General features: G+C 34.5%; 1 protein-coding gene across 1 annotated transcript; it reads right to left on the bottom strand.

Moving 5' to 3' along the window:
* Nucleotides 1-857: 857 nt before the first annotated feature.
* Nucleotides 858-25654, bottom strand: Skil (SKI like proto-oncogene). Its single transcript, XM_026394997.2, has 7 exons — nucleotides 25491-25654; nucleotides 22131-23891; nucleotides 11849-11946; nucleotides 10028-10260; nucleotides 6730-6950; nucleotides 5963-6187; nucleotides 858-5175 (listed from the first exon to the last, which is right to left on the bottom strand). The coding sequence occupies exons 2-7, from the start codon at nucleotides 23226-23228 to the stop codon at nucleotides 5017-5019; spliced, it is 2034 nt and encodes a 677-aa protein (XP_026250782.2). The 5' UTR covers nucleotides 23229-23891; nucleotides 25491-25654; the 3' UTR covers nucleotides 858-5016.
* Between the last annotated feature and the right edge of the window lie 269 nt (nucleotides 25655-25923).

Raw genomic sequence — 25923 nt, 5'->3', positions numbered from 1 at the left:
TTGGGTAATTTGAACACCGTGTCCTGAAGAGCTGTATGGACACATCCACAGTCAGGAACTGAGTGCCTATCAACAGCCACATGAGAGCTCAGAAGCAGGTCCTTAAGCACAATCCAGTTTTCAAATGATTTTAGCCTCAGGTAACATCCGTATAAAGAGCTAGGCTCTAAATTTCTGACTCTCAGATACTCTATGACACTTATTGTTTAAGCTGCCAAATTTGAGGGTGATCTGTTAATGTAGCAATAATTTATACCTGGGGTGAGGAAAAAAGATGCTAAGGTGAAGAGTTCAAGTATCATGAAATAGAATGATGACAAATTGCTGATTATTTCACCACCTGAAATATTATATAAAATTCCATTTTATTTTTAAAAAGGCTTTCAAGCTGGCTGGGGATATAGCTCAGTTGGTAGAGTGCTTGCCTCACATGCACAAGGCCCTGGGTTCAATCCCCAGCACCACAAAAAAAAAAAAAAAAAAAGAAAAGAAAAGAAAAGAAATGGTTTTCAAGTCTTAATCAGTGTGTAATAACAGACTGTAAAGAAAAATAATATCGGGCTGGGGATGTGGCTCAAGCGGTAGCGCGCTTGCCAGGCATATGTGCAGCCCGGGTTCGATCCTCAGCACCACATACAAACAAAGATGTTGTGTCCGCCGAAAACTAAAAAAAAAAATAAATATTAAAAGTTCTCTCTCTCTCTCTCTCTCTTCTTTAAAAATAAAATAAAATAAAATTCTCTCTCTCTCTCCGTTTAAAAAAAAAAAGAAAAAGAATATCAATTATAGAATACAAGGTAGCTTGTTTAACACAGGATACTGAGATGACTTGAATCAAATTTCATTGGCATTAAAAGTTTTTATTTGGAATTTGATCCACAATCTATACAAGTTATTTACAAGACATGAAAATGGAAAACAGCACAAAATACAATTGAGGTATAAGCTAAGAGCACAGTATGTCATGTTTCAATAAATATAATTCAAAATTTGTAAACTAAGTGACCAGATAGATGAGTCATTTTTTTAGTAAAACCATATAAAATATTTATTTCACGTGAGGTAGAGGACAGTTTTGTGTGTCATGTAATGCAACCAACCACAGCAATTTTAATCATAAAACTGTACATCATTGGCAAAATTATAAATTGAATTATGGTCAATATATTTAACAATTTGTTTCAACAGTTGCAGAACAGTTAATTCATTTACTGCCTTCACAGGTTAAAAATTCAGAAATAATTTAAGACTACTATTTTGGCATAAAATTATCAGGATAAACAAGTACTCCTAACAAGATAGTTAAAAGCAAGTATATTTTATTTTTCACAAATTCTAATTTCCCCAAAAAATGTCCTAGACTTAGCAATTAATTTAGTAGGATGCTTTTACTAGAACTACTTTAAGTATGCTGTGCTTTATTTTCAAGTGAGGTATCTCTATTGAAGAAAAAAAAATCTTATAAATTCATTTTATATTAAACTACTTTGTTTTCTGGGCTTCATTTAAAAAAATTTTTTTTTACATTTCTAATTGAAAAACAGTAGCACTACATAAGACATTTAATTCTATTCCTAAGCAGGCTTCAAACTGCATTATATTGTTTAGAAGCCAGTTAAGTGGAAAGATTTTACAAAAAAAGAAAAAGACTGTCCTTTTAAAGAAGATGCATTATAAAATACCCATATGCTTTTCTTCCAATAGTGGAAAGGCTTAAGTATTCTATGCTAGAAAAAGAAAATTTTAAGCATTTTATTCAATTTACCAACATATAATACAACAGCTGTATGTCCCTTATTGCTGATAGCTTCAATAAAAACTATTAACAAGTAGTTCCAAGCACAGGAATAGATGTACAGTATGAGCACAATGTTTCATTATAGTAATTTTAATGTCCTGTCATGTGGATTAAATGCATAAAGGGCAAATAAAAAAGTGAGCATTCTTCTGTAAGTAATCAGAACATCTTATCATTAAGAAGAAAATTTCAGAAGCTGAGCAAAATCTTCAGTATTAGCTTTGCAATTAATTCTAGGGAAATACTTTGAGCCTGTTTTATATTACTTGAGTTTCCTTGTCCTTTTATTTTCCTTCAAACAGAAGCCACAGATGTGCAAACAAATTGGTTGTTCTGTCATGTCTTCTAAAAGATATAGATAACCTGCAAATATCATAGTACTTGGTCTATTTCACCTACTTTACTTGTTTTATAATTCAATATATACAAATGATTTTATCTAAACTGGTAATATATTAAATATGCTATAAAATTAGTTCAAGAAGAATAAAACATCCTAATTTTCATGGACACAGAAATTTAAGCAAAAGAATATGCTTTACAAAAATTAAAGCACAAGCCAAACTTATGTTGGTTGGTCAAACTTTTCATAGTGTTAGAAGTTGCCATTTGTGAAATTAGGGTGGCTTAAGAGCTTCCTCATCGACAGCAGGAGGTTTTCCATTTAATACCTTTATAGATTTGGTACATTTTTTTCATAAAGTTTAGATTATAGATACGCTATCACTAATCAAATTAAAAATCACTCATCACCCAGTAAGCTAAAATTGTCTCTTTTCCTTCTAAAGATGCTCTACCAAAATTCTTTATAGGCTGATCTTTTAACGCAGCTTTTTAAACATTTTTATTTCTCCTAAAAAGAATAATATTATGAAATCTGAGGAAAAATCTGCTTGCAAGTGAACTTGGCACACAAAGACTAACACCAAAACAAACTAAGCTAGCAATCAGCACACAAAAGCATGCAAAGCATAGAATAATAAGTTTTATATGGATAAGATACTTCAGCAGAGGTCACTTTTAAAAGTATTACAAAAACTTCTACATTGTTTTCAAGCTATATGGTGCAATTTAACTTAAAGTTACTTTTAACAATAACAGGTATATTTACAATTGACTAGAAAACTATTTTCAAGAAAGTTAGAAAGAAACGTATGGCACATCAATGAATCTTCTGGAAAACAAAGACTATATGTCATATGGCAAGTTTTATTACATGAAGGACTATAAAAAATATTTCTTTACTCAATTTTAAATCAAGAATTTATAAATAATTTAATGGTGTTACCACTTAGAATTCTAAAGTAACCCATTTCAAAGATTAAGCAATTTATTTTAGAAGTTTTGGGTTGAAACTTAGGTTAAGCTTATAATTTACTAAGTAACATAAGCAGAAAGGTTTTGAGGGAATTGAAAAAATAAATGAAATTATAGGTGCTTGAGTATATCTACCAAAAAGCTGAGTTATGACAAAACTAATTCACAGCTAAAATAAAACAATATTATAAATGTTGTGATTCTTCTTTCTCCAGATCTAAATCAATGGCACTGGGAGGATATATCATTTTTAACATATTTCTGCTTGTCATTTTCACATTGTTCCTCCTTGAGGAGATTTCAAGAATCAACCAATTAAGCTATAGGGTTAACACAGTAAAGCTCAAATGAAAATCACACATTATATAGAAAATAAACTACATTTTGTGAAGTACAAAAATTCTTTTTGGATATATGAGTACCATTAAGCAAAATATGAAAATAACTAGTTAAATGATAACCTAGTAAATTTTTGAAATTCTATACCATTAGAGTATAAGCCTTCTGTGTTGAAAATAGTATGTAACTTTAACTCTAGCTGATTTATTTTTAAAATAAATTTAGATCTCTTCAGTAATTTCATATAGTACCTTATGAGAACATGAAAAACAAAAAACTCATGGAATAGTAATCAATCTTCCTTCAGAAAACTTAATATTGAGAATTTTACTTAATAACTTCAACAACAAAAAAACTAACTACTGTGAGATTTGCTATTAAAAACATTTTTTAGACTTCTTGTGCAAAAAAAAAAGTGCAGATGTTGCCCTTCCCCAAAATTTGAAATTCCTTTGCCATCTAAAAATTATCCAGAAAACTTTCAGTAGCAGATAACTAAACTGACCTATATTAACCTATCAGATACTAGCAGTTTACTGTAAATTCCTGATTTTGATATCAAAGAGCAATTGAAAATGGTCCATTCGTGCAAATTTGGTAAGATAACATTTAAACATACAAAAGTCCAAAATAACCTTCAAGGTGTTTAATATTTTATAATTTAAAGAAAAACAAATCCATTATATAAATTTTAGTAAAGACCCATAACTACATATAAAAACTGTACAGGATTATGGATTGTATAGAAACCAATGTACATTAATGGAATCAGTTTTCTCAAGAACATTAATATTAATTTTCACACCACTATTAACACCATTAAAAAGCTCAGAAATTATTTTTCTGAAGTCACTACAAAAAAATTCTAAATATAATCACATTTAAATTGAAAGACAAATTACAATGCTTCTTGTGTTTAGCAGCAAAGCATAACTAACAAAGCATGTTATCTTTGCCCATTGTGTACAAGGGTGGGCTATAACTTCATCAATGAAATTCCTCTTAGAAGACACCAAAAAGAAAACTGGTGGAAATTCAGTTCCACAATCTGAACAAAGTAAAAGCAAATTTTGCATATAATAATGAATGTACTGTATCAATTCAGAAAGGAGTTTGTGTTGGTGAGAAAAATGGAGACTCAACTCCTCAAGTAGTTCTATGTTACATATTTGAATTATAATACCACCATTTTATCTAAAGTTGAGTTTGAAATATGGATAAACAAAATTGATCACTATTTTCCATCACATAATGCAGCTTTTAAAAAGTATACAATTATTAATTTTGCATTAGAAATATAGGTAATTATCTACTAGTTGAAACCATATACTACTGTTAACAAGCTGAGTGAAAAAAAAGTACAAAGAAACATACATTTCATTCATTTGGAAAATGTAAAAATTTATGTACTAATATATAATCTCTTCACTTTCTCTGATCTACAAATGGACAGAAAGCCTATTTATCTTCATGCAGATAAGATGTTCAGGATTCAATCACCAAAGCAAGCAACAAACAAAAAACCCTGTCAGTAATACACAAATGAATCTCTTTCATGGTTTCTATTCTTTAGCAGTCTTTGATGATTTCAAAATTTGCAGCTTTAGCTCTTTTATCATCATCTCTAACTTCTGTCTTGCCTCCCGTTCCTGTCTGAGTTCATCTTGGAGTTCTTGCCTATCAGCCTCAGCATGGTCCAATCTCTGTCTCAGCTCTGCCAACTGTGTGATTTAAAAGGCTTTGTCAGTTTTCTTTCAGTTTTATTTTTCAATTTAATCTTTCTATCATGGTAAAAACCTATTTTCAAATTACTTTTTTAAAAGTTAACTATTTCATACATGTCACAATCCCCTTGAATATCTAATACTTTTAATTTGACACAACATTGAGGAAAAAGCAAAGGATCAAAAGGAAAGAACACCTTCATTGTACTTGCAAAATGCCCTACACTTTACTATATCTCCCTATCACAACGTGATTGTTCATCTTCCCTGTATTATTAGCTACTATTAACAAAAAAAATTTATTTATTTTTTTGCCTCCACTGCTTCTGAATATGGTAGGAAACAGTTAAGGCTTATTAATTTGTTGATTTGAAAGTCCAAATACTACATTAAGATGTTTGTTTATTAATTTTATGGTGCTTTGGATCAAACCCAGGGCCTCAGGCATGCTGAGTGGGTGCTCTATCACTGGGCTACATCCCAGTCCAAATTTTATATTTGGATAAAATTAAAATATAAAATTTTATATTCAGGGAACTTGAGATTAATGATTTAGGTAATTAAATTTACAGAAACACAATAAAAGTTTAAAGTAAGAAAGTAACAAAGGTCAAAAAACTATCTTGAGACAATAACAGCATGAAGTTGCACTTAGCAGAATTATCTATTTTGAAATCTAGCCTAGCAAAATGAACTTAACAAAAAGGAATTCCTTTAATACAGAAGAAATAGTTTCCACTTCCATGCTGAAAGAGCATCTTCATACAAACTGAATAATTCTTACCTGTGCTGCATATTCAGCCTCTTTGTCTTTTTCTAAATTTGAGTCACAGGTACATTTTTGCTTCATTACCTGCTCCAATTTTTTCTCCAAGTCTTTCTGTTCAACATAAAATTCTTCCATTCGTTGAGCATGTTCATTCTGCAAAGATTCAAGCTCTTTCTGCAAATTCTGTTGTTCTTCAGTGAGTTCCTTCATAGCTTTTGAACTACTTAACATTTCCACCTCCTATAACATAAACAATCACAATATAATTTTTACTTTATTTCTATCGTTTAAAAATTTCAGTTCAGAAAATATTAAAGCTGGGCATGGTAGCACATGCCTCTAATTCCAGCTATTTAGGATGCTGAGGCAGGAGGATCACAAGTTTGAGGTCAGCCTCAGCAATTTAGTGAGACCCTGTCTCAAAATTAAAAATTGGAAGGGCTGAAGACATTGCTAGTGGTAAAGGGCCTTGAGTTCAATCCCTAGTACCACCAAAAAAAAAAAAAAAAAGAAAAGAAAAGAAAAAAGAAAGAAAAACAAACCTAAATTCCAACTATCTTATTAGCTCTATATAGAATTCTCTTGAAAATCTATTTTCTTTAAAAAATTTAAAGTATGTTAAAATTGCTTATCGGTGTCAACTCTGAACGATCTTAAGTACATTTGCAATACCCCATCTTCACTTTCCTTATTAATAATATGCAAAAATATTTTTTTCACAATGTACCATTGTGAAAATAATAATTAGATAATAATTTTATTATCTTAGATAATAATTTTACCATTTGAAGTTGTTGCTTCTTTTGCAAAATTGAGTTTAGCTTCTCCTGTTGTTTTACATAAGTTCTCATTACTTCTTCCATGATTTTCCCCTTATCATCCTCACAAATAACATCTTTGACAAGAAATGAAGATGAAGCTTCATCATGCTTGCTTGTGTCTCTTGCGCAAGTAGCAGACTCTGATTTCTTTTTACTTGTAGAATTATGTGAGACCAATGGATCTTTGAGAGGACAAAAAAAAATCAAATAAGGTATGAATATCACTGTTTTAAAAGTCGCTAGAACAATCCATAAATCAAATTAAGAAAACAAGTTTATTTACAAATCAAAAGAACAAAACACTTAATAAATTTAACACAAGAAAGATTTGTACAATGACTTATGAACCATCACCTAAAGTAATAAAAAATCTGAATACAGGGGCTGGGGATGTGGCTCAAGCAGTAGCGTGCTCGCCTGGCATGCGCGGGTCCCTGGGTTTGATCCTCAGCACCACATAAAAATAAAGATGTTGTGTCCATCGAAAACTAAAAAATAAAAAAAAAATTTTTAAAAATCTGAATACATGGGAAGATATCCCATGTTCGTGACTGAAGACCTTAATATTAAAATAGCAGTACTCCCTAAATTGACTGACTCATGCACCCCTATCAAAACATTCAGGTTGTGTTTTTGTTTTTGTTTTTGTTTTGTAGAAACTGTCAAGCATATTTTAAGATTCACATGGAAATTCAAGGAATCCAAAATAGCCAAAACAATCCTAAAAATAATAATAAAGTTGGAGGACTCAACTCCCCATTTCAAAGCTCAAGTTACAAAAACGAAGATTGTTGGAAATACTGGCCTAAGAACAGACAAATTAGTAGGAAAAAAATTCTGAGTCCAGAAATAAACACATCCATACTTTTGTAGGAAATCATTTTTTGACTAGGGTGCCAAAGACAATGTTATCAAGCAAACATAGTCTTTTCAACAAATGTGAAACTGTATTCCCTTGCAAATGAATAGGACTGGACCTCACACCATATATAAAAATTAACATGGAGTGAAGACCTAACTGTAAGAGCTACAACTCTTAAATGTAATCTTCCTAACCCTGGATTAGGCAATGTTTTTTTTAGATATGAAACCTAAAGCAAGTAACCAAAGAAAATAAATTGGACTTCACAAAAACTAAAAACTGCTATGCTTCAAGGGTCACTAACAAGAAAGCAAAAAGAAAACTCACAAAATAGCAAATTATATATGCGATAAGGATCTAGTATCCTAAATACCTAAAGAACTCTTACAACTCAATAGTGAAGAGATAACCCAATCTAAAAATAAGCAAAGAATTTGAAAAGACTTTTCTCCAAAGAAAATACACAATGTCCAGAAAAATACAAAGATACTCAACATCATTAGTAGTTGGTGAATTACAAATCAAAACCGCAATGAAATACCACTTCACAACCTACAATGGCTTAATTGAAAGACAGACAAAAACAAGTACTGACAAAAAGATGTGCAGAAATTAAAACCCTCACAAGCTACTAACAGGAATATAAAATAATACAGGTGCTTGGAAAAGTTTGACTGTCCCTGAATATGTAAACATATTTGACCACATGATCCAGCAATTCTACTACTACATGTTTACTCAAAAGAACTGAAAACATGTCCACACTACAACTTGTACACAGTTTGCACAATAGCAATATTTATATTAACTGAAAACTAGACAAAATGCAACTATCAATCAACTGAAAGGATAAATAAAACATGATATCTCCATAAAATGGAATATTAAGCCATAAAAAGAAAAGTACTGATACATGCAACACATTCTGAAAAAATAGTGAAAGAAGTCAAACACCAACCCACATTATATGATTATTTTAGCGTGAAATGTCTAGAATAGGCAAATCCATACGACAGAAACAAATTAGTGACTGCCAAAGACTACAGGATAAAAGAATTTCCTTTTAGAGTGATGAAAATGTTCTGGAATTAAATAGTTGTGATGGCTGCAAAACTTTGTGATTTACTAAAAACCACTAAACTGAACACTTTAAAGGAGTAAACCTTAGTATGGAAATTATATCTCAACTAGGTTCTAAAAAATCACTAGAATTTAAGAAATATAATTAATTAATTAATTAATTAAATTTGCATTATAATGCAAAGAAAACTAAGTTTTGAAAATCTCAAAATCAGGGCTGGGTATGTAACTCAGTAGTAAGCAAGCACAAAATGCATATTTCAATCCCCAGTACCATTTGAAAAAAAAATCCTCAAAGTATTAAAGTATAGAAATTTCTCAAGAATCTCAATTCTCTGTGAAAACAGTTAAATGAGGCCTCTCCAAGTGTTCCAAAGCAGCTAAAATAACTGTCACACTGCCTAAGCACTAAGCAAAGCTGTGCTTCTACATGGAATATAACACAGGTAGTATTTGAGTAGACATGTCTCATTCAGTCCATAGTGTTTTTAAAAAAAATATTTATTTTTTAGTTGTAGTTGGACATAATACCTTTATTTTAACGTGGTGCTGAGGATCGAACCCAGGGCCCCGCCAAGCGCTCTACCACTGAGCCACGACCCCAGCCCTAGTCCACAGTATTTTAAAAGGCATGGTGGATAAAAAAATTTTTTTTTTTTTCTTTTAGATAACCAGTTAGCATTCCGCATTTATGCCATCTGGCTGGCTCCCATAACTTTCAATCCTTGTTTTATTCCATGACTTACGTTTCTCTGGGCTCTATATCTAACCACTGTTATTTATGTATTATTTCTGAAAGTTCATTAAATGGTTTCTAAATTCATAATAAGTTAAGGGGAAGGGGAAAGCCAGGCACGGTGGCATACACCTGTCATCCCAGCAGCTTGGGAGGCTGAGACAGGAGGATTGTGAGTCCAAAGCCAGCCTCAGCAGCTTAATGAGACACTAAGCAACTCAGTGAGACACTACTTCTAAATAAAATACAAAAAGGGGCTGGGAGCGTTGCTCAGTGGTTGAGTACCTCTGAGATCAATCCCCCATACCAACAACAAACAAACAAACAAAAAACCTACTAAAGAATCTGACTGCAAGAAAAGGCAGGAATGAAAAAAATGACTAAAATCACTTGCAATATGAAACTATATAGCCTATGAATATCTATCTCATTAGCTTCCGTAGCTATACTCATCCTAAAAAAGTACAGAAATCACCCTGAGTTTTGAAAGGTGACATTTTTAAGGTAAAAGTTTCAATTATCTGTAAAAAGCATACATTTTTTAGATATCTGATTTTTAAATATAATTCCTGAATACTCACCTAATTGACTGTATAATTCTCTATTTGTTTTTAAATCCATTTTCTCCTGTTCCTCAAGTGAGACATCTGGGTAAGACACTGTTTTTTGGTGTTTATTATTAATGTGAGGCTTCTCTGGCTGTCTTGAAAAGGACTTACTTGCCTCTGTCTTTGTGACCTCTTTAGACTGGGATACAGCAGAAGTAAGCGAGACATTTGGAGCAACCACTTTATCACACATGTATAAGTAGTAGCTGAAAATAAAGAAAACCAAGATAAGACACATATTACATATTACATTTAGGTACAAGTCAAAATCAATTTCTTTTTTTACCAAAATATACAATATAACAACTTAGAAAACAGGTCACATAAAAAGATTTCTTGGGGGAAAATCAGTATTTTAGGCATTAAAATCAAATTATAAGGAAGTTTTGTTATTCTGCAAGTAATTTCTTACACTAAAGAGATACTTACTGGTGGGGGGGGGGGTCTTTTCCCCTTCCCTAAAAGCATGCCGCACTTCACAGAGCTGCAGAATAGTTCTGAGTAGCAAGTGAGGTTTACTCCAGAAAGAGAACAGACTATATGCTACTTCTTGGAGTTTGGATATGAGGTGTTCCCAGAAAAGCTCTTGTGTTAATGCAGGAATGTTCAGATGTGAAATGCTTAGATTATGAGAGCCATAACCTAATAAGTGGGTGGTTCACTGAATGTATTAATAATTTCAAAGGATTAATTGGGTGGTAACTGTAGGCAAGTGAGACATGGCTAGAAGAAATGGGCTATTGGAGGCATACCCTTGGGGGTTGTCCCCTGGCTCCCCACTCTCTGTCTTCTTTCCAGCTGCCATGACCTGAAAGCTCCCCTCCACTAGAGCTTCTACCATGCTGTTCTGTCTCACTGGGGCCCAGAGCAATGGAGTCCAAAGACCATGGACTGAACTGAACATCTGAAACTGTGTACTCAAAATAAAATTTTCCTCCTATAAACTGTTCTTATCAGGTATTTTTGTCACAGAGGTGAAAAAGCTGACTAATACTCTACTTGCCCACCAACCATCCCAAATCCTTGCTCTTTGCTAGAGTGGGGCTGTTTTAGTCACCCATTCCATGACTGACATAATCCATGTTAGTCCAGTGAAGAGCTCCCAGGGTCCTTCTTCTATAGTTCAGAAAGAGAGAACAGGGACCATGTATTCTGCCCAGGTACTAGGAAATCTCCTTGTAGCAAACTCCACAGATCAATCTTAGTAGTACTTAAAAAACTAGTACTTCCTACTTATTTGATAAAACTGAATAAAAAATCTCAAAAATTAAGATTAAAAGAATAACTATTACTTTGGGTCACAGCTCACATAAAATTGCTCAGTCTATTATCTGCAAGGCTCATAGAACAAATTTGAGCTAGATATTTAACTATATTTTAACTATAATCTAAATAAACTTTAGTGAAAAGATACAACCATTTAACTAATACTTTATCCCCTAAACCTCAGATGCTCTCTTATACCTCATTTTCATTGTATAGGACATCTACATTGTTCCTCTTTATCAATTTAATGAACGCTACATCTGAAAACTCAGTATTCTGCTAAAAAAAAAAAAAATTCACAAATAGATTTAATAGTACCCAAAAGACCTTCGTTGAATACAATAGGTTTAACAGTGATTTTATACAAGTGTACCTTCTTAGAAACAATTTTGAATTTTTGCAGATAATCCATTAACAAGAAAGCCTAACATCATACCGTAAATTCCTAGTTCCCAGAATAGTAACTGGCAGATACCTATTTAATGAATAAATGGATGAATGAACAACAAATAAATAAATGCCACTCACCTGGGATGTAAAAAAGAGTGTGTCTGAGAAACATGGTCACCTTCCTGTTTTATAACAGGATACCATGATTGTAATTCCATTCCTGGTGTTGTATCTGTCTGCAGAAAGATGTTGAAAGGAAAGTTTATTGAAGGGCAAATTTATTTATTTATTTATTTATTTGAGATTTTATATATATACATGTATACATTATATATATACACACACATAAATTTGTTTAAGTTTTATTCACAATCCAAATACACACACACACACATATATATATATATACATATATATATACATATATATATATATATATATATATCTCCCAAATGCTGGAGATCAAACCCAGGGCCTCACACAGGCTAAGTAAGTACTTTATCACTAAGCTACAGCCTCAGACCCTCATGGTTAATTTTATATGTCAACTTGAAGAGGCCACAAGGTAAAGAGGAATTACATTCTTAACAATCACCTTCTAGTAAGACAGTCTTTCCTTAAATTACCATGCCTAATCACCTGAAACTCAAAAGGGTTTGCTACATGAACTACCGTACCATAGGAAGTTTCAATATGCCTGTTAACATGGATTACCAGAAATGACTTCATCAAATGTCATACATGTGGAATCTATTTTAAACAAGAGTACTATGTGAATGTACAGCCTTGAGAACTTTGATTCTTATTCTTGTTATTATAGTCAGCTAGACTGTATCCCACTCCTATAGTGTCTGTTAGACTAGTAACTATATAACATTCTACAGCAATAAGTACTTTGGCAAATTAAACCCAAAACCACTTTGTTTGTTAATAAGTATGAGTAAACCATATTTCTTTATAAATATGGCAAACTTTTTTTTCACCTCAATGCTGAAGGATGAGCTATATGTATAAATAAAGGAAGAGCAAAAAGGATAACTTGCAGAAGGTAACTGACAACTTAATGAACATCCACCTATTAAGAATTTTAATTACATTACATCCTGCTTCATTCTAACCAATACAATTTGATGTAAGTTTCATTCACAATCCAAATCTAGTGTCTATTCTACAATGTCCCTAAAATTTAAATTCTACTTTAAGTAACTGCCAGCACATTTACTTATTTTTAAATATTCATCACTCTTAATTCCCTTTCTTTATTTTTTAATTCTCAAGTAAATCCACTAAGAGAGTCACAAACCATAGGCTCTAAGAAAATTTGCCTTTAATATTATCTAGTGTATGTAGTCTCTAGCCAATGTCTGAATTACCTATTCAACCCTAAGTGGCTATCTGGTCTCTGATGGAACAACCACCTGAGGTCAAAAACATTCTTAACTGGAATTTTCAATACCTAGCACCCTGTCTTTCATTCAAGTATTCACTTTCAAGAGTCTCTTTCATATTTGATATCCTATGTTCATGGAAAGAAGTCCAACAGTCTGCATTTTATCAGATACACAAATTAAATAATAAAATGATAGGGACATGCACACACTAACCATAATAAAATGCTGCAAGTTAATTTACCAAATATGCGTGGTAAGCCACAAACACATTTACAACAAATTATCCTAACTGCATGTTTAAAAGAATTAAGAAAAGCACATATTATACAACAAAACATTCACAAACATGCCAGATTTTCTGATCTAGTCTGCATTTGTATCAACATACAAATTAGGTTTTTAAAAATATATATAAAATTAAATGACACAGCAGTAATGCTACTGATCAGGAATAAAAATTAGATAACCAAGATATGAGCCATCTATTGACTTTCATCTCTCACATTTCAACATGGGAATTTAAATTTAATTTAAACATTAAAATAAAACACATTATGTGATTTGGTAATGGAGAGATGATCACTTAGTAGCTTAAGTTAGAGCCTTAACATTTCTAAATGCATTTATTGCTCATCTTCCCCACCATTAACTACCCCAAAATGAATAGATGGCATTTCACTTCACACACGGAAGCAAAATTTCAGACATATTATTTCATTCCAAAGATTCTTTAAAGTCATAAAACTCCAAATAATAGCTAGGAAAGCAAAATTTAAACAACCCTAAAATGTACAGTTATTTTTTTAATTTTGTCTTTAATATTTATTTATTTATTTATTTATTTTTAATTGATCTTATTTTTTTAAATACATGACAGCGAAATGCATTTCAATTCTTATTACACATATAAAGCATAATGTTTCATATCTGTTTGTATATAAACTATGTTCACACCAATTCATGTCTTCATACATGTACTTTGGAACTAACCTATGCCCTTCAGTAGATGAATGGATTAAAAAATGTGGCATATATACACAATGGAATATTATTCAGCAATAAAAGAGAATAAAATCATGGCATTTGCAGGTAAATGGGTGGAGTTGGAGAATATAATGCTAAATGAAGTTAGCCAATCCCAAAAAAACAAATGCTGAATGTTTTCTCTGATATACGGTGACTGACTCACAGTGGGGTAGGGAGGGGAAGCATGGGAGGAACAGACAAACTCTAGATAGGGCAGAGGGGTGAGGAGGGGAGGAGAGGGGGCAGGGGGTTAGCAATGATGGTGGAATGTGAGGTGCAGTTAATTTTTAATAAGTAAAAATTTTAGTAATTAAAAAACTTTAGAAAATGTGTTTTACAAAAGTTTCTCTAGGGGCTAGGGATGTGGCTCAAGAGGTAGCGCGCTCGCCTGGCATGCGTGCGGCCCGGGTTCGATCCTCAGCACCACATACAAACAAAGATGTTGTGTCCGCCAATAACTAATAAATAAATAAATATTTTAAAAAAAAAGTTTCTCTAAATTTCTGCATCTTATTAAGGTCTTTATACACATGACTCTCTGATAATTGGATTTTCTAGTAAAAAAACATTGTGCTTTGGTAATATAATGCACATTAGTCTCATAATAATAAATAATTTAGAGCACTTGACTTATTTACAAAAAAGTCACCACTTTTTAAATACAAAAGCAATTCCACCCACTCAGCACCACTGTTCTCATACAAATATTCCAATCTGTACCAACAAAAATAAACCAAAACCTTTAGAAGTCCTAGACAAATGCTCAATAATAAACTTTGGTTTTGGATAGACACTCTAGTTTTTCATTATGGCATCCAGGTAAATAATATAATCTCAAAGTCCTAAAGACAAAATGCTTCAAAATACTGAAGGAATTTCCAAAGAATAAAGCTTTTTAAAAAATATATGGAAATTATTTATTAAAATAATTTAAAAGGCACTAAAAATGATAAAGATTAATTTTTGTATCCCTAAGACAGTAAGTAGGTTCATAAATTTAACAGTCTATCATCCTAATGGAATGATTATGTAAGAAGTAAAATATAGTGCACATTACTTTATACTAGCCCAACATAAATCATCAAGCTTACCAAACACATGACTGGATACATACCTAGGAAATAATTTTTTGGGTACAAAGTGAATATATATGTCAGGTCTTTTTAATACACAAGCCATTCAAGTGTCCAATAAATGATTTTCAGAAGTATAAAAAAGACACCCTACTATACAGCTGCCAACAACTCTTACTGAAGAAACCAAATCCCTCTGTACAGCATCAGGTTTCAATACTTCCAACATGTTGTGAACGAGTGTCTCAACAACTCAAACGGAATAGTATTACAAGGTAACAAATAGCTACTTATGAGATTTTAAGGCTTAGTCTTGAGCCTCACTTCATTGTAATCATTAGAATTAATCAACCTAATGCAAAACTGGGACAATATGATCTAAGCATCTGTACTAACTTATCAAAAATGGATTTTCAGGAGTCACAGCAATGCCTGCTGTTCCCACAGACTGAAAGATCATACCACCTACCTTACAAAGCCGATTTTAGGTTTGAAGTGCTTAAAAATACTCACAGGAAAAGCAAAGGATCATGTTCTTAAAAATAAATGTGCAACTATTATCTTACATTCTTCATGTGAAACTATTAGTCTGTCAGTCCCCTCATAACTTAAAAGGAAAAAGCTGATAAAAATCCTGTTAATTCCCAGGACTTCAAATATATATATATATTATAATATATATACATATATATGTGTGTGTATATATATTTCTCTCTCTCTCTCTCTCTCTCTCTCTCTCTCTCTCACACACACACACACACACACACACACACACACAAATTCTGTGGTGTTCAAAACATTTAATATGCAACTATGTAGAATCCTCAATGTCATAAATGTATTTTCACTGAAATGTCAAAATTTTTAATCTGAATAAGTACAAGACTTTACTTTTTTCTCATCTTAGTAGGTATGTTTTTTAAAAAATTATGACCCCAGATTATTTGGGCCTTCAAACAATGTTAACTGGCAACATCAAAATGGAGATTAATTAATCTTACTATGTGATATTCTCTATTTTTCTATTTTATTCTATTTCATGTTTTTTTTAAAATGCAGGTGACCCATTAAATTGATTTCATGACCCTCCTGACCCTTTTCAACTGGGTTCTCAACAGAATTAGAAATGCCCCAAGGCATTCTTTGTATGTAGTGAATCAATTTCTCTCCAACCATGTAGAATGGTACATGTAGAATGGTACTAAGTACCATCCTCAAGAGAACCTGACCTCACTCAAATCACATATCCTGTAGGACTTACTACTCCCCTCATAGAACCCCAGACAAGAAAGGCTTGAAAAACTACAGTTCGAAAAGAAACTCAGACCTAAGAATATATATATATAATTTTTTTTATCACAAGTCTACAAAATGCTGAAGAGGGCTGGGATTGCGGTTCAATGGTAGAGTGCTTGCCCAGCACAGGTGAGTCACTGGGTTCGATTCCCAGCACCACATAAAAAAAGCTAAACAAAATAAAGGTATTGTGTCCATCAACAACTAAAAATATGTTTTTTAAAAAATGCTAACAATTCTATTTTAAATGCTAAAAATGAACACAGATTCTGCATTTCTGAAAAGAGAGGCACTATTCTCAATGCCACTATTCTAAAGATATCCAATAAAATGTCAGGAAAAGGGAGGATCTACAAAACCTGCTATTAACAGGAAGAGCTTCAAAACTTAATTACTCTAAACTCAATACAAAGGCTCAGGAAGAAAATAGAAAGATATTCTAAATGAAATTCTTATCTAATCCAAATGGACTGTGGGGTCTCTATCATTTAAAACCTCAAAGTGATCTCATGGAACAGGCACTATCTCCATGAGAACCAATCAATGTACCTTCTCAGGTTGTAAGTCTAAAATAATAAAAATGTTTGAAAAATGTTTCTATTTCTTATAAAAATCCTATTTTACACTTTCATCCTGTATACTTCATTTTGGTAAGTAAATATCCAACTAGTATACTGTATACAAACAACTAAGTGAGAGATACATTTGAACCCAGTATACGGTTATCTTATCTTAGAAATATCTTCACATAATTCTAGGAAAGCTGAATATGATTGGGGGAAGAAGGAATCCCCAAATAAATATGCATACTTCAATATTCATTGAAATACCATCCTAAATTTTTTTTGTGTGTGGGGTACTGGGGATTGAACCCATAATGGGGGCTCTACCACTGGGCTACAGCCCCAGCCCTTTTTATTTTTTATTTTGAGACAGAATCTCACTAAATTGAACTTGCAATCCTCCTGCCTCAGCCTTCTGAGTTCCTGGAATTACACAGGTGCCTGGCCATCCTACATTTCTATAGTAAAGACTTTTAACTTCCAAATACTTTCAGATTCATTCTCTCATCTAATGAGTTACATTAATAGTCTATGTGTAAAATATATGTACTTAAAGGTTAAACCATTTTTTAAAAATCCCAATACCTTAAAATATAGTTAGTGTTGTTTAAGAAAAAAATTATTCAGTTAAAAAAATTAAGAATCCATTGAGAGCCTCTGACATGCCAGGATCTAAAGTAGTTTGTGGGGCAAGGCAGTTAATCTCTAAACTCATAAAGACAGTCATTAACTCTAAAAAGTTAGACAATATTCATAGTCATTCCTCATAGGAGCACAATTACTTTACCTGACTCTGACCTTATTGATCAAAATTTGTGCTAATCACAAAATGCAAACTATACCACTGAAGTAACAAATTACCATGAAATCTACCATAATAACTACTAGAACACATTTTGTCCCATCACAACTCTCTGTAGTTGTCCTGACCTCATTTAGATTCATACTAAGAAACACATTTCCTAAGCAATTGTACAACAGCTTGCAAGAAGGGAGAGATTTTTGTACTGTAATTTGAGATTTTTGTACTCAAAAAACCTCTGCAGAAATGAAGAATTGAAATGAAAATGTAAAACTAAAGGTAGGAAAACAACTAATAAGCTTTCAGGAAAGTTTGTCTTGGCTTCTTCCCTCCCCCCCTCCTTTTTCTTTTTTTTTTCTTTTGTGTGTGTATGTGTGTGCGCGCTAGAGATCAAACCCAGGATCTTGTATATGCTAAGCTTATATTCTATCACTGAACTATCCTCCCAATCAGGGGAAATATTTTTAAGAATTCTATTTGCAACAAAGATAACCTATATTTTTTCCCTAACTATAAAGTAAAAAATATACTTACTAATAGTAGTCCAGTCTGAGTACTATAAATCTAAGTTCTAATACATTTATAAGGGTATATATCATCCTTCATTTAGTAAAGTGGAAATTGCTAGCCATATGCTATTAACAGTGAAGCATCACCTATAATTTTTTTATTAATTGACTATAAATGGTCTAACAGGCTTGAAAATAATCTTAAGGAAATATCACCCTTCAAATTTTATTTACAAATGATCAATTTGCTTAGCAACCTTTATTCCATGACAAAAATTAATTTGATCTAATTCTGATTTGTTTGAATACCCACTGATAATGTAAAAAAGAATCAGGAATGATATTTTCCCACATATTTGTGCACTATAAGATACAATATCCATTTTTCTAATAAAATCACAAAAAGCTCATTTCAAACAGTAAGATATGCAGAGCAACCTAGGCAGGTCTATAATCAAGTATATTTTTTACAACCTGAATGAGAAGGAGTTCATAATATACCCTTAGTTTCCTCAAAAAGTAAATTCAGTTCCTTACTTAAAGCACTGACCTTACACAACTTATTTCTCCCAACTAAATATAGCTCCTATGCAAATTAAACAGTTATTAGCTATGCAAGTAAGTAGTTTGTTGGTCATTGCTAATATAATTTCATCCTTAAAATAATTAAGTTGCTACTCTTCAATCAATCATCTATTTTCAGGGTTTTTTTAAAATTCAAAAACAGTACTTTGACTATATAAACTATATAAGCATATCAAATTACACTAGTATTCACACTAAACATAAGGTCCTTTATGTAACAGGCTATTATATTTAACATAGTATTAAAAAAAAAAAAAGACCTGGTCTTACTTTATAAAATGAGCTCCCTTTGGTCAACTGTTTGGTCACCAACTCACTGACACACAGAAGATAATGAAAAAAAGGTTCCCTAATCAAGGACTATTTCCTTGTCCCCTTTCCCAGTTAAATATCTTAGTCTATGTTGATATGTGTAAGCTAATACAGAATTTTAGAACCATTATACTAAGGTAAGTTGATAAGAAAAGTTAATGTTCCTCAAAATTTTGTTTCTGCTACTACATTTGCTTCAAGAAGAAGGGAAAATTACCAGACTTCAAGACAGAAGATCCTGAATTCAACTCCTGATTCTACCATCTATCAGCTATATAGCCAGGAACATGTTACATCTGAGACTGATTTCTCCTATGAAAGGAAGAAATATTCTAACTTGCTTTCCTTACAGACCTTCAAAATACTACCTCACAAAGTTTTGAATAGTAAATTTTTAAAAATGTGCAGTGGGGCAAGCATAACTTTATTTAAAAAATCAAGTATATATTAAACATGAACCAAAAAGACTTAAGATCTGATTGTTGAAAATTTTCTTAAATTCCTTTAAATTCCTTTGATTCACATAAAATTGGAAGCAATATTAAAATATAACAAAGCAAACTGCTAGCCAGGTGTGGTGATGCACACCTGTAATTCCATCAACTCAGGAGGCTAAAGCAGGAGAATCACAAGTTCAACTTAGTGAGATCCTGTCTCAAAATAAAAAATAATTAGGATAGGGGTGTAGCTCAGTGATAGAATGCCCCTGGGTTTGCCCCAGTGCACAAAAAAAAAAAAAAAAAAAAAAAGAAAAGAAAAGAAAAAGAAAAAAAAAGAAAAGAAAGAAAGAAAGAAAATGTTGCAAAAAATGCAAAATATAACATGGCAAAGAGATGGGAGAAAAAAAACCTCACTCTCTCTCCCAAAATCAAAAGTGTATTCAAAATTAATAAGTTCTGGGACAATAATGGACTACTTCCCAGATAAAGGATGGATTCAATTTTAACCAAATCTCATCACATTCAGTTTCAGTTAATTTACCCACTATCTTTTTCCCCCACTCAACCCTTTACCATGGTTCTGTTTTTTTACACAAACACAGACTAGGAATAAAGGCAAGGTGGTTTATCCAAAAAATACTTATGTCAAGAATAACAAAGATTCAAAAAAGAATATCTGACAAATAATATGACCACCTACAGAAATATAAGCATAGAGTCTCTACTTATAGTTTGAGGGCAATGATAACATAAGTATCAAAAAGGGTCATTTCACATTGTGAAAACAGATGACCTCTGAGCACAAACTTCAGTATTGCAGAAATACAGCTGTAAGCAAGTTTCAAACTTTTGAGTACTGGCTTGAAGTCAGTAGAGCTTTAAAACTAGTTAATAACTATACCTCAATCTAGTAGCCACTGGCAAGGAATTTAAAGTACTAACCCTTTGGGAAGCAACAAACTACTCTAGAGTCTAAAAGTCTACCATCTTCATTGAGTTTCAGAAGCAAAACATTGTCTTAAAACTATGCTAAGTAAATTTCCCTGAAAATCTTAAAGAATACGATGATAAAGCACAAGACATCTAATTTTAAATTCTAATTCAGCCCTAACTTTGCTATGAACAACTTTGGGTCAGCCATTTAATATGCTCATTCATTTCTTCTATAAAACAAGACAGAGATAAGGACAAGCAATAAAAATTAATAGTGAAAAAATTTAAAGTTTTAAACAAAACATGCCAGCCTTTTGTTATAAGAATTAAATAAATCATGTATATAAAAGTGCCCAGGAGCAATGCATGCTACATTTTAAACCATGAAGTGTTTGGTATTGTTACTATATATCAATTTAAAATCAAGTAGGAAGATACATACAATAACAAGATCAAATAGTACTTAATAATTCAAATCATCTATTACCAGGCATTCAAATTCTTAATTAGAATGAAGATATTAACTTAGGTTATCAAATAATGCAGTGAAAAGAATAGTAAGTTTCAGATCTTTTTGCTAATAGCTTGTTATATTAATAGTTTATTAATGTAAAATAAACTTCTTCATTCTAGTTGTGTCATAAATTTTAAAAATTATTCCTTACTTTAAAAAAAAATATCTTGGACTAGGCACAGTAGTGCATGTCTGTCCCAGCAACTCAGAAGGCTGAGGCAGGAGCATCCCAAGTTTAAGCCTAGCCTCAGAAACAAGAAGAACCCCAGCAACTCAGTGAAATTCTATCTCAATATAAAAATTAAAAAGGACTGGGGAGGTAGCTCAGTGGTAAATCTCCCCAGGATTCAATTCCCTGTACCAAAAATAAATACCTTGATTACTAGAATCACAAATACTTCAGATAAATGTTTTTTCTATTTGTTTCCAACATTGATCAAGCCTGAATATTCAACCATATAAACATCAGGTTTAAACATAAACATAGCCATGTCTTTGAAAAATGCTATTTTGGGCCCACATAAGAAATGTTTTGGCTAATCATTATATCATTTGCAAATGGAGATAACACCATAATACCAAAGTGTAAATTATCTTGAGTCCTAAGAAAACAATAGATTTAGTCATCAAGAAGCAGGATGTGTGAAAATGACAATAGGACCAAAACAAAGCCCAACTCTTCCACTCCCTGACTATACAATTTTGGGAACTGCCACTCATCTCAAACTCTGCCACTCATCTCAACCTCATTTTTTCTGTGAAATGGGAATAATCCTACAATCCACAAGGTTGTTTGGAAGGTTAAATAGGAAAATACTTTATAGCCTAAAAATTATAATACAGATGTAATATGACATTGATTTGTGTCATGTTGTTGCATAAGCAGTATCTTTCTTAACAATGTGTAAATTATACTCTAAATATAAAATTTTGATTTCAAAGTAAACTATTACCCTTGTTCAAAATTGCTACTTGCCTTGGATTGAGTTCTTTTTCCATTTCTCAGACTAAACTTCTCCTTCATTTCTTCTAAAATTATCTTCAGTTTCTTTTCTTCAGGTGTCCCCAAGTATTTTTGGTTCACATGAAGATAACAATGCCATTTGGCTGATTCAAAGCCCCAGTGGCAAGTTCTTTTGTCAGGTGATCTGTGAGAATGCATCACAAATGTCTGGGGTGCAAACATTCCACAGCACTCCAGACACTGAATACATGGAGCATCGGGCTGAACATAAAACTGAGGTGCAAAGAGACCCTGACATTTGCCCAAGCATTCATGTTCCACTTCAAAGGCACTGCCAGTTTCCTTTAACTGAGCCCATGAGTTTTTAGCAGGAAGTACACTACCATTTTGAGGAAAAGTTCGTGGCCGCAATAAAGCATTACACAGTCTTTGTGCATCAGTTAATGTGATCAGCCCACAGGATGGAGCATTGAAAGGAAGTATTCCCAGGACCTTTAAGATATGAAGCTGGTCTGAAGTACACCTTGAACAATATATATATAACTCATCACATACTGTATTTATTTGCTGAAGTGAAAATTCTCGGAGAACAGAATTTAAGACTTGGGGCAAACAGAGTCTCTTTTCTCCTCCAACTTGAAAACAAGAAATAGATTCCCCTTCCAAAACAGTCTGGGTGAGCTCTGTGGAGCTATCAGAAGGGATGAGAAGTGGGCCAGGAAGAACCTGAGGAGATGGAAGAGGCAAAAATACAGTAGGTGACATGCTTTCTTGGGAATACCGAGCAGAAAATGCTGCTGGTCCACCCAAAGAGCTCTGACTACTTAAATGGAATTGTGCCAATGTATGTTTCAAACTGGGATTTAAATTTAAAGGTTCAGGCACAGAAGTACAGGTCCGCTTGACAGGCTCTCCATCAGTTTCCATAGGTGCTTCTCCATAGTCATCCAAGTGTTCCTTCTTTACCGTTGGCATCTTGTTTATCATTTTTCCATTTGCATGAATGTCTGTCATCATTTTTTTCACTGGCGGGCTGCCATCATCTCCCATCCCATTCAGTTTTTTATTTGAGCCCTGAACTAAGGAGAAATTTGCCTGTAGGTTTTCCATTGCTATGCTATTGTATTAAATAATTAAGTCTGAGATTTGCATTTTTATTTAGTTACTTATTTGAAGAAGAGTAACTGTATCAAATACTTTTAACCTATTCATAAAAAATTACAAATTTCCAAAAGGAAATATTCTTACCCAATAGATTTTGCAACTTTGTTTTGGTTCTGCTTATCCTAGTATAATTTCACTGCAAATACTACAAAATGTCTCTTTTTGCTTCTAGTAATAAATATAATCTTAAGAGGTACACTTCTGAGGAGGCTTTCCTTGGATTCTTCATATATATGTAAAATAACATTACCAATTTCTCAATTCAAGAGGTCCAGCTTCAAGGCAATGGTTTGATTAATCTTTTTTTTTTTAAGCAAAGCATGTGTAAAGTTTATGCCATTGATGTTTCATAAAACCTAGACTCTGACACCAGTCAAAATAATGCAAACAAATTTAATTTTTACCAGCAAGATACCAAAAAAGGAGAGGGGGAGTATCCCCTCTAAAAATGGTTGGTTGGTCTGTGCTGACAAATTGAAGACTTGTATAAATCTTCACACCAGTAAGGGCCTCTAGCTTCACTTGAACTTCTACAATCAAAAATGATAGTTAACAAAAAAATTGCCCAATTATCTTCAAGAATTACACTTCATTCTTCTTTAAATTAATCTGAAAGAAGAGAAAGGGGATGGAGGAAGAGTTACATTTGAATTTGCTCCAGAGGCCAAAGGGTCAGTTTGAAACCAGTTTCTTAATCTTAAACTAAGTTCACTTTACCAAAGGTGACACTTGAGTGATTTCTTCAAAATTAACACCAAGTAACTAGAAGAAGCTTCATTTAAATAGGAAGGTGGGCAAAGGGAGCAAAAATATCCCTCAAAAAGAGTAAGGCTACTCAAATTCAGAATATGAAAAACCTTAAACAGATGATCTCAACCGAAACTCAGTACCAGAGGCTTTCTCAGTTACACTACTATAACTAAAATATAACCCATTATTTCATCTAATTTTTTTAAAACACACAATTTTATTCATCTCCCCCCAAAAAACATAGGAGTTAATGTAAGTAACTAAGTTACAATCTCAAGTGCATTGATTCATCTAATCAACGTATGCTATCTTTCTAAAATGACTGTAGGCAAAAATTAACTTTCCCTTTAAAAGGTTAGTAATTTTGCTTAATGGAAACCAAAAGCTATAAGACACTATGCCTGGGAACCTCCATCCTTGAACAAGATTAATCCGGGACAAAAACCACAAGGCAGACAGACCTCACAAAGAATGCAAATGGAGGAAGAGAGAAAAAGAAAAGATTCTTCCACTTCCTCCTTTAAAGAATACCCAAAAGAAATCCAATAAATAGAAATTTTTGCTCTCCAAACTCCCAGCAGTTTACCTTAAAACAAACCCAAAGGATTAAGGACGAAAGTCACTAGCCATCCTACTGACTTTCGCCACCATAAGGACACCTCATCCAACGCAGGCCAAGGAAGAGGGCAGGAGACATGACCTAGAATGGGGGAGCCCCTAAAACCCTGAAGCGCTCCGCCCACGCAAAGCCACCCACCCATCTTTCACCCGAAATGGGGAAGACAAGGAGCTTAGAGTGCCGGGACCTCTGGGGGGGGTGTGAAAAGGGGTGGAGGGAAGTAGAGGGAGGAGTCCCCCAACCCCCACCCGCGAACCTGGGATCACCCCAAGTGTCCTCCCCACATCGCCCACTACGGGGCCGCGGGGTGAACGATGGAAATCCCCCGCGCACCCTCTCCCCGGGAAGTTCTCCGGTGTTACCCCAGCGCCCCTAGGGCTACACCTCCCCCCGCCGGCCCTGAGCCAGACCCAACTGGGGACCGCGAGCAGGTTGGCCGCCCAGCCCAGATCCCTTGCCGCTCGGGCTGACCAGCCAGGTCGAGCCCCGGGCATCCCCGCGGTGCGCAGACGGGCGGGTGTGGGGGCGGTGACCGGCGTCCAGGTCTCCGGGGTCCAGGCGTCTCTGGTCAAGTGCAACACCCTCCCCTGCCTGCGCTCACCGCCCGGGATCTATCAGGCTTGATCCACCGTGGGACGTCCGCCCCGCGACCCCTCTGGCCACGACCCCGCCCGGACCTGCGCATCCGAACCCCGGACTCTTGGTCTCCGCGCCCCGGGAAGCTCCACCAGCTTTGTTAACTCCCACCACCCCAGTCGCCGCCGTCGGGCTCCCTGGAGGTCGCGCGCCCCTGGCCTCCCGCCACCTCCGCCGCATTCCCCCGCGAGCTGGGGCCGCACCTGTGCCCGCCGCCGCCGTCGCCGCCGCTCGCCCGCTCCCTTCGGCTGTGCCGGCGCCGCTCCGAACCCCACACACATCGCTACACACAGCCCTCTGACGTCACCGTGCCCTCGGCCCGCCCACGTCACTGCGGAGACACACGGCTTCCCGCAGACGCCGCCGCCGTCTCCGGCCGCCCGGGGGAGAGCGAGGGCGGCGGGGAGGGGGTGGAGGAGGGAACGGAGCCAGCGGCGGCCCCGCGCGCGCGAGCCCGCCGGCGTCGCCGCCCCCTCGCGGCTCCGAGTCCCTTCGGGGACGCGCGCGCCGTCTGGCCTATTGTGGCTCCTCAGGGATCACTCCCCCCGCTCTGCCCCCCCCGCGAGCGCGCGCGCGTTCTCCCCCCTCAGGCGCGCGCCCGGCGCTCCTGGCCCAGCGCGCCGTCTGGGCGGCTGG

This window comes from Urocitellus parryii, chromosome 2 (genome assembly GCF_045843805.1).
Source record: "Urocitellus parryii isolate mUroPar1 chromosome 2, mUroPar1.hap1, whole genome shotgun sequence".
NCBI classification, from domain to species: Eukaryota; Metazoa; Chordata; class Mammalia; order Rodentia; family Sciuridae; genus Urocitellus; species Urocitellus parryii.
The sequence above is the reverse complement of the archived record's forward strand: the minus strand, read 5'-3'. Positions and strand labels throughout refer to the sequence as shown.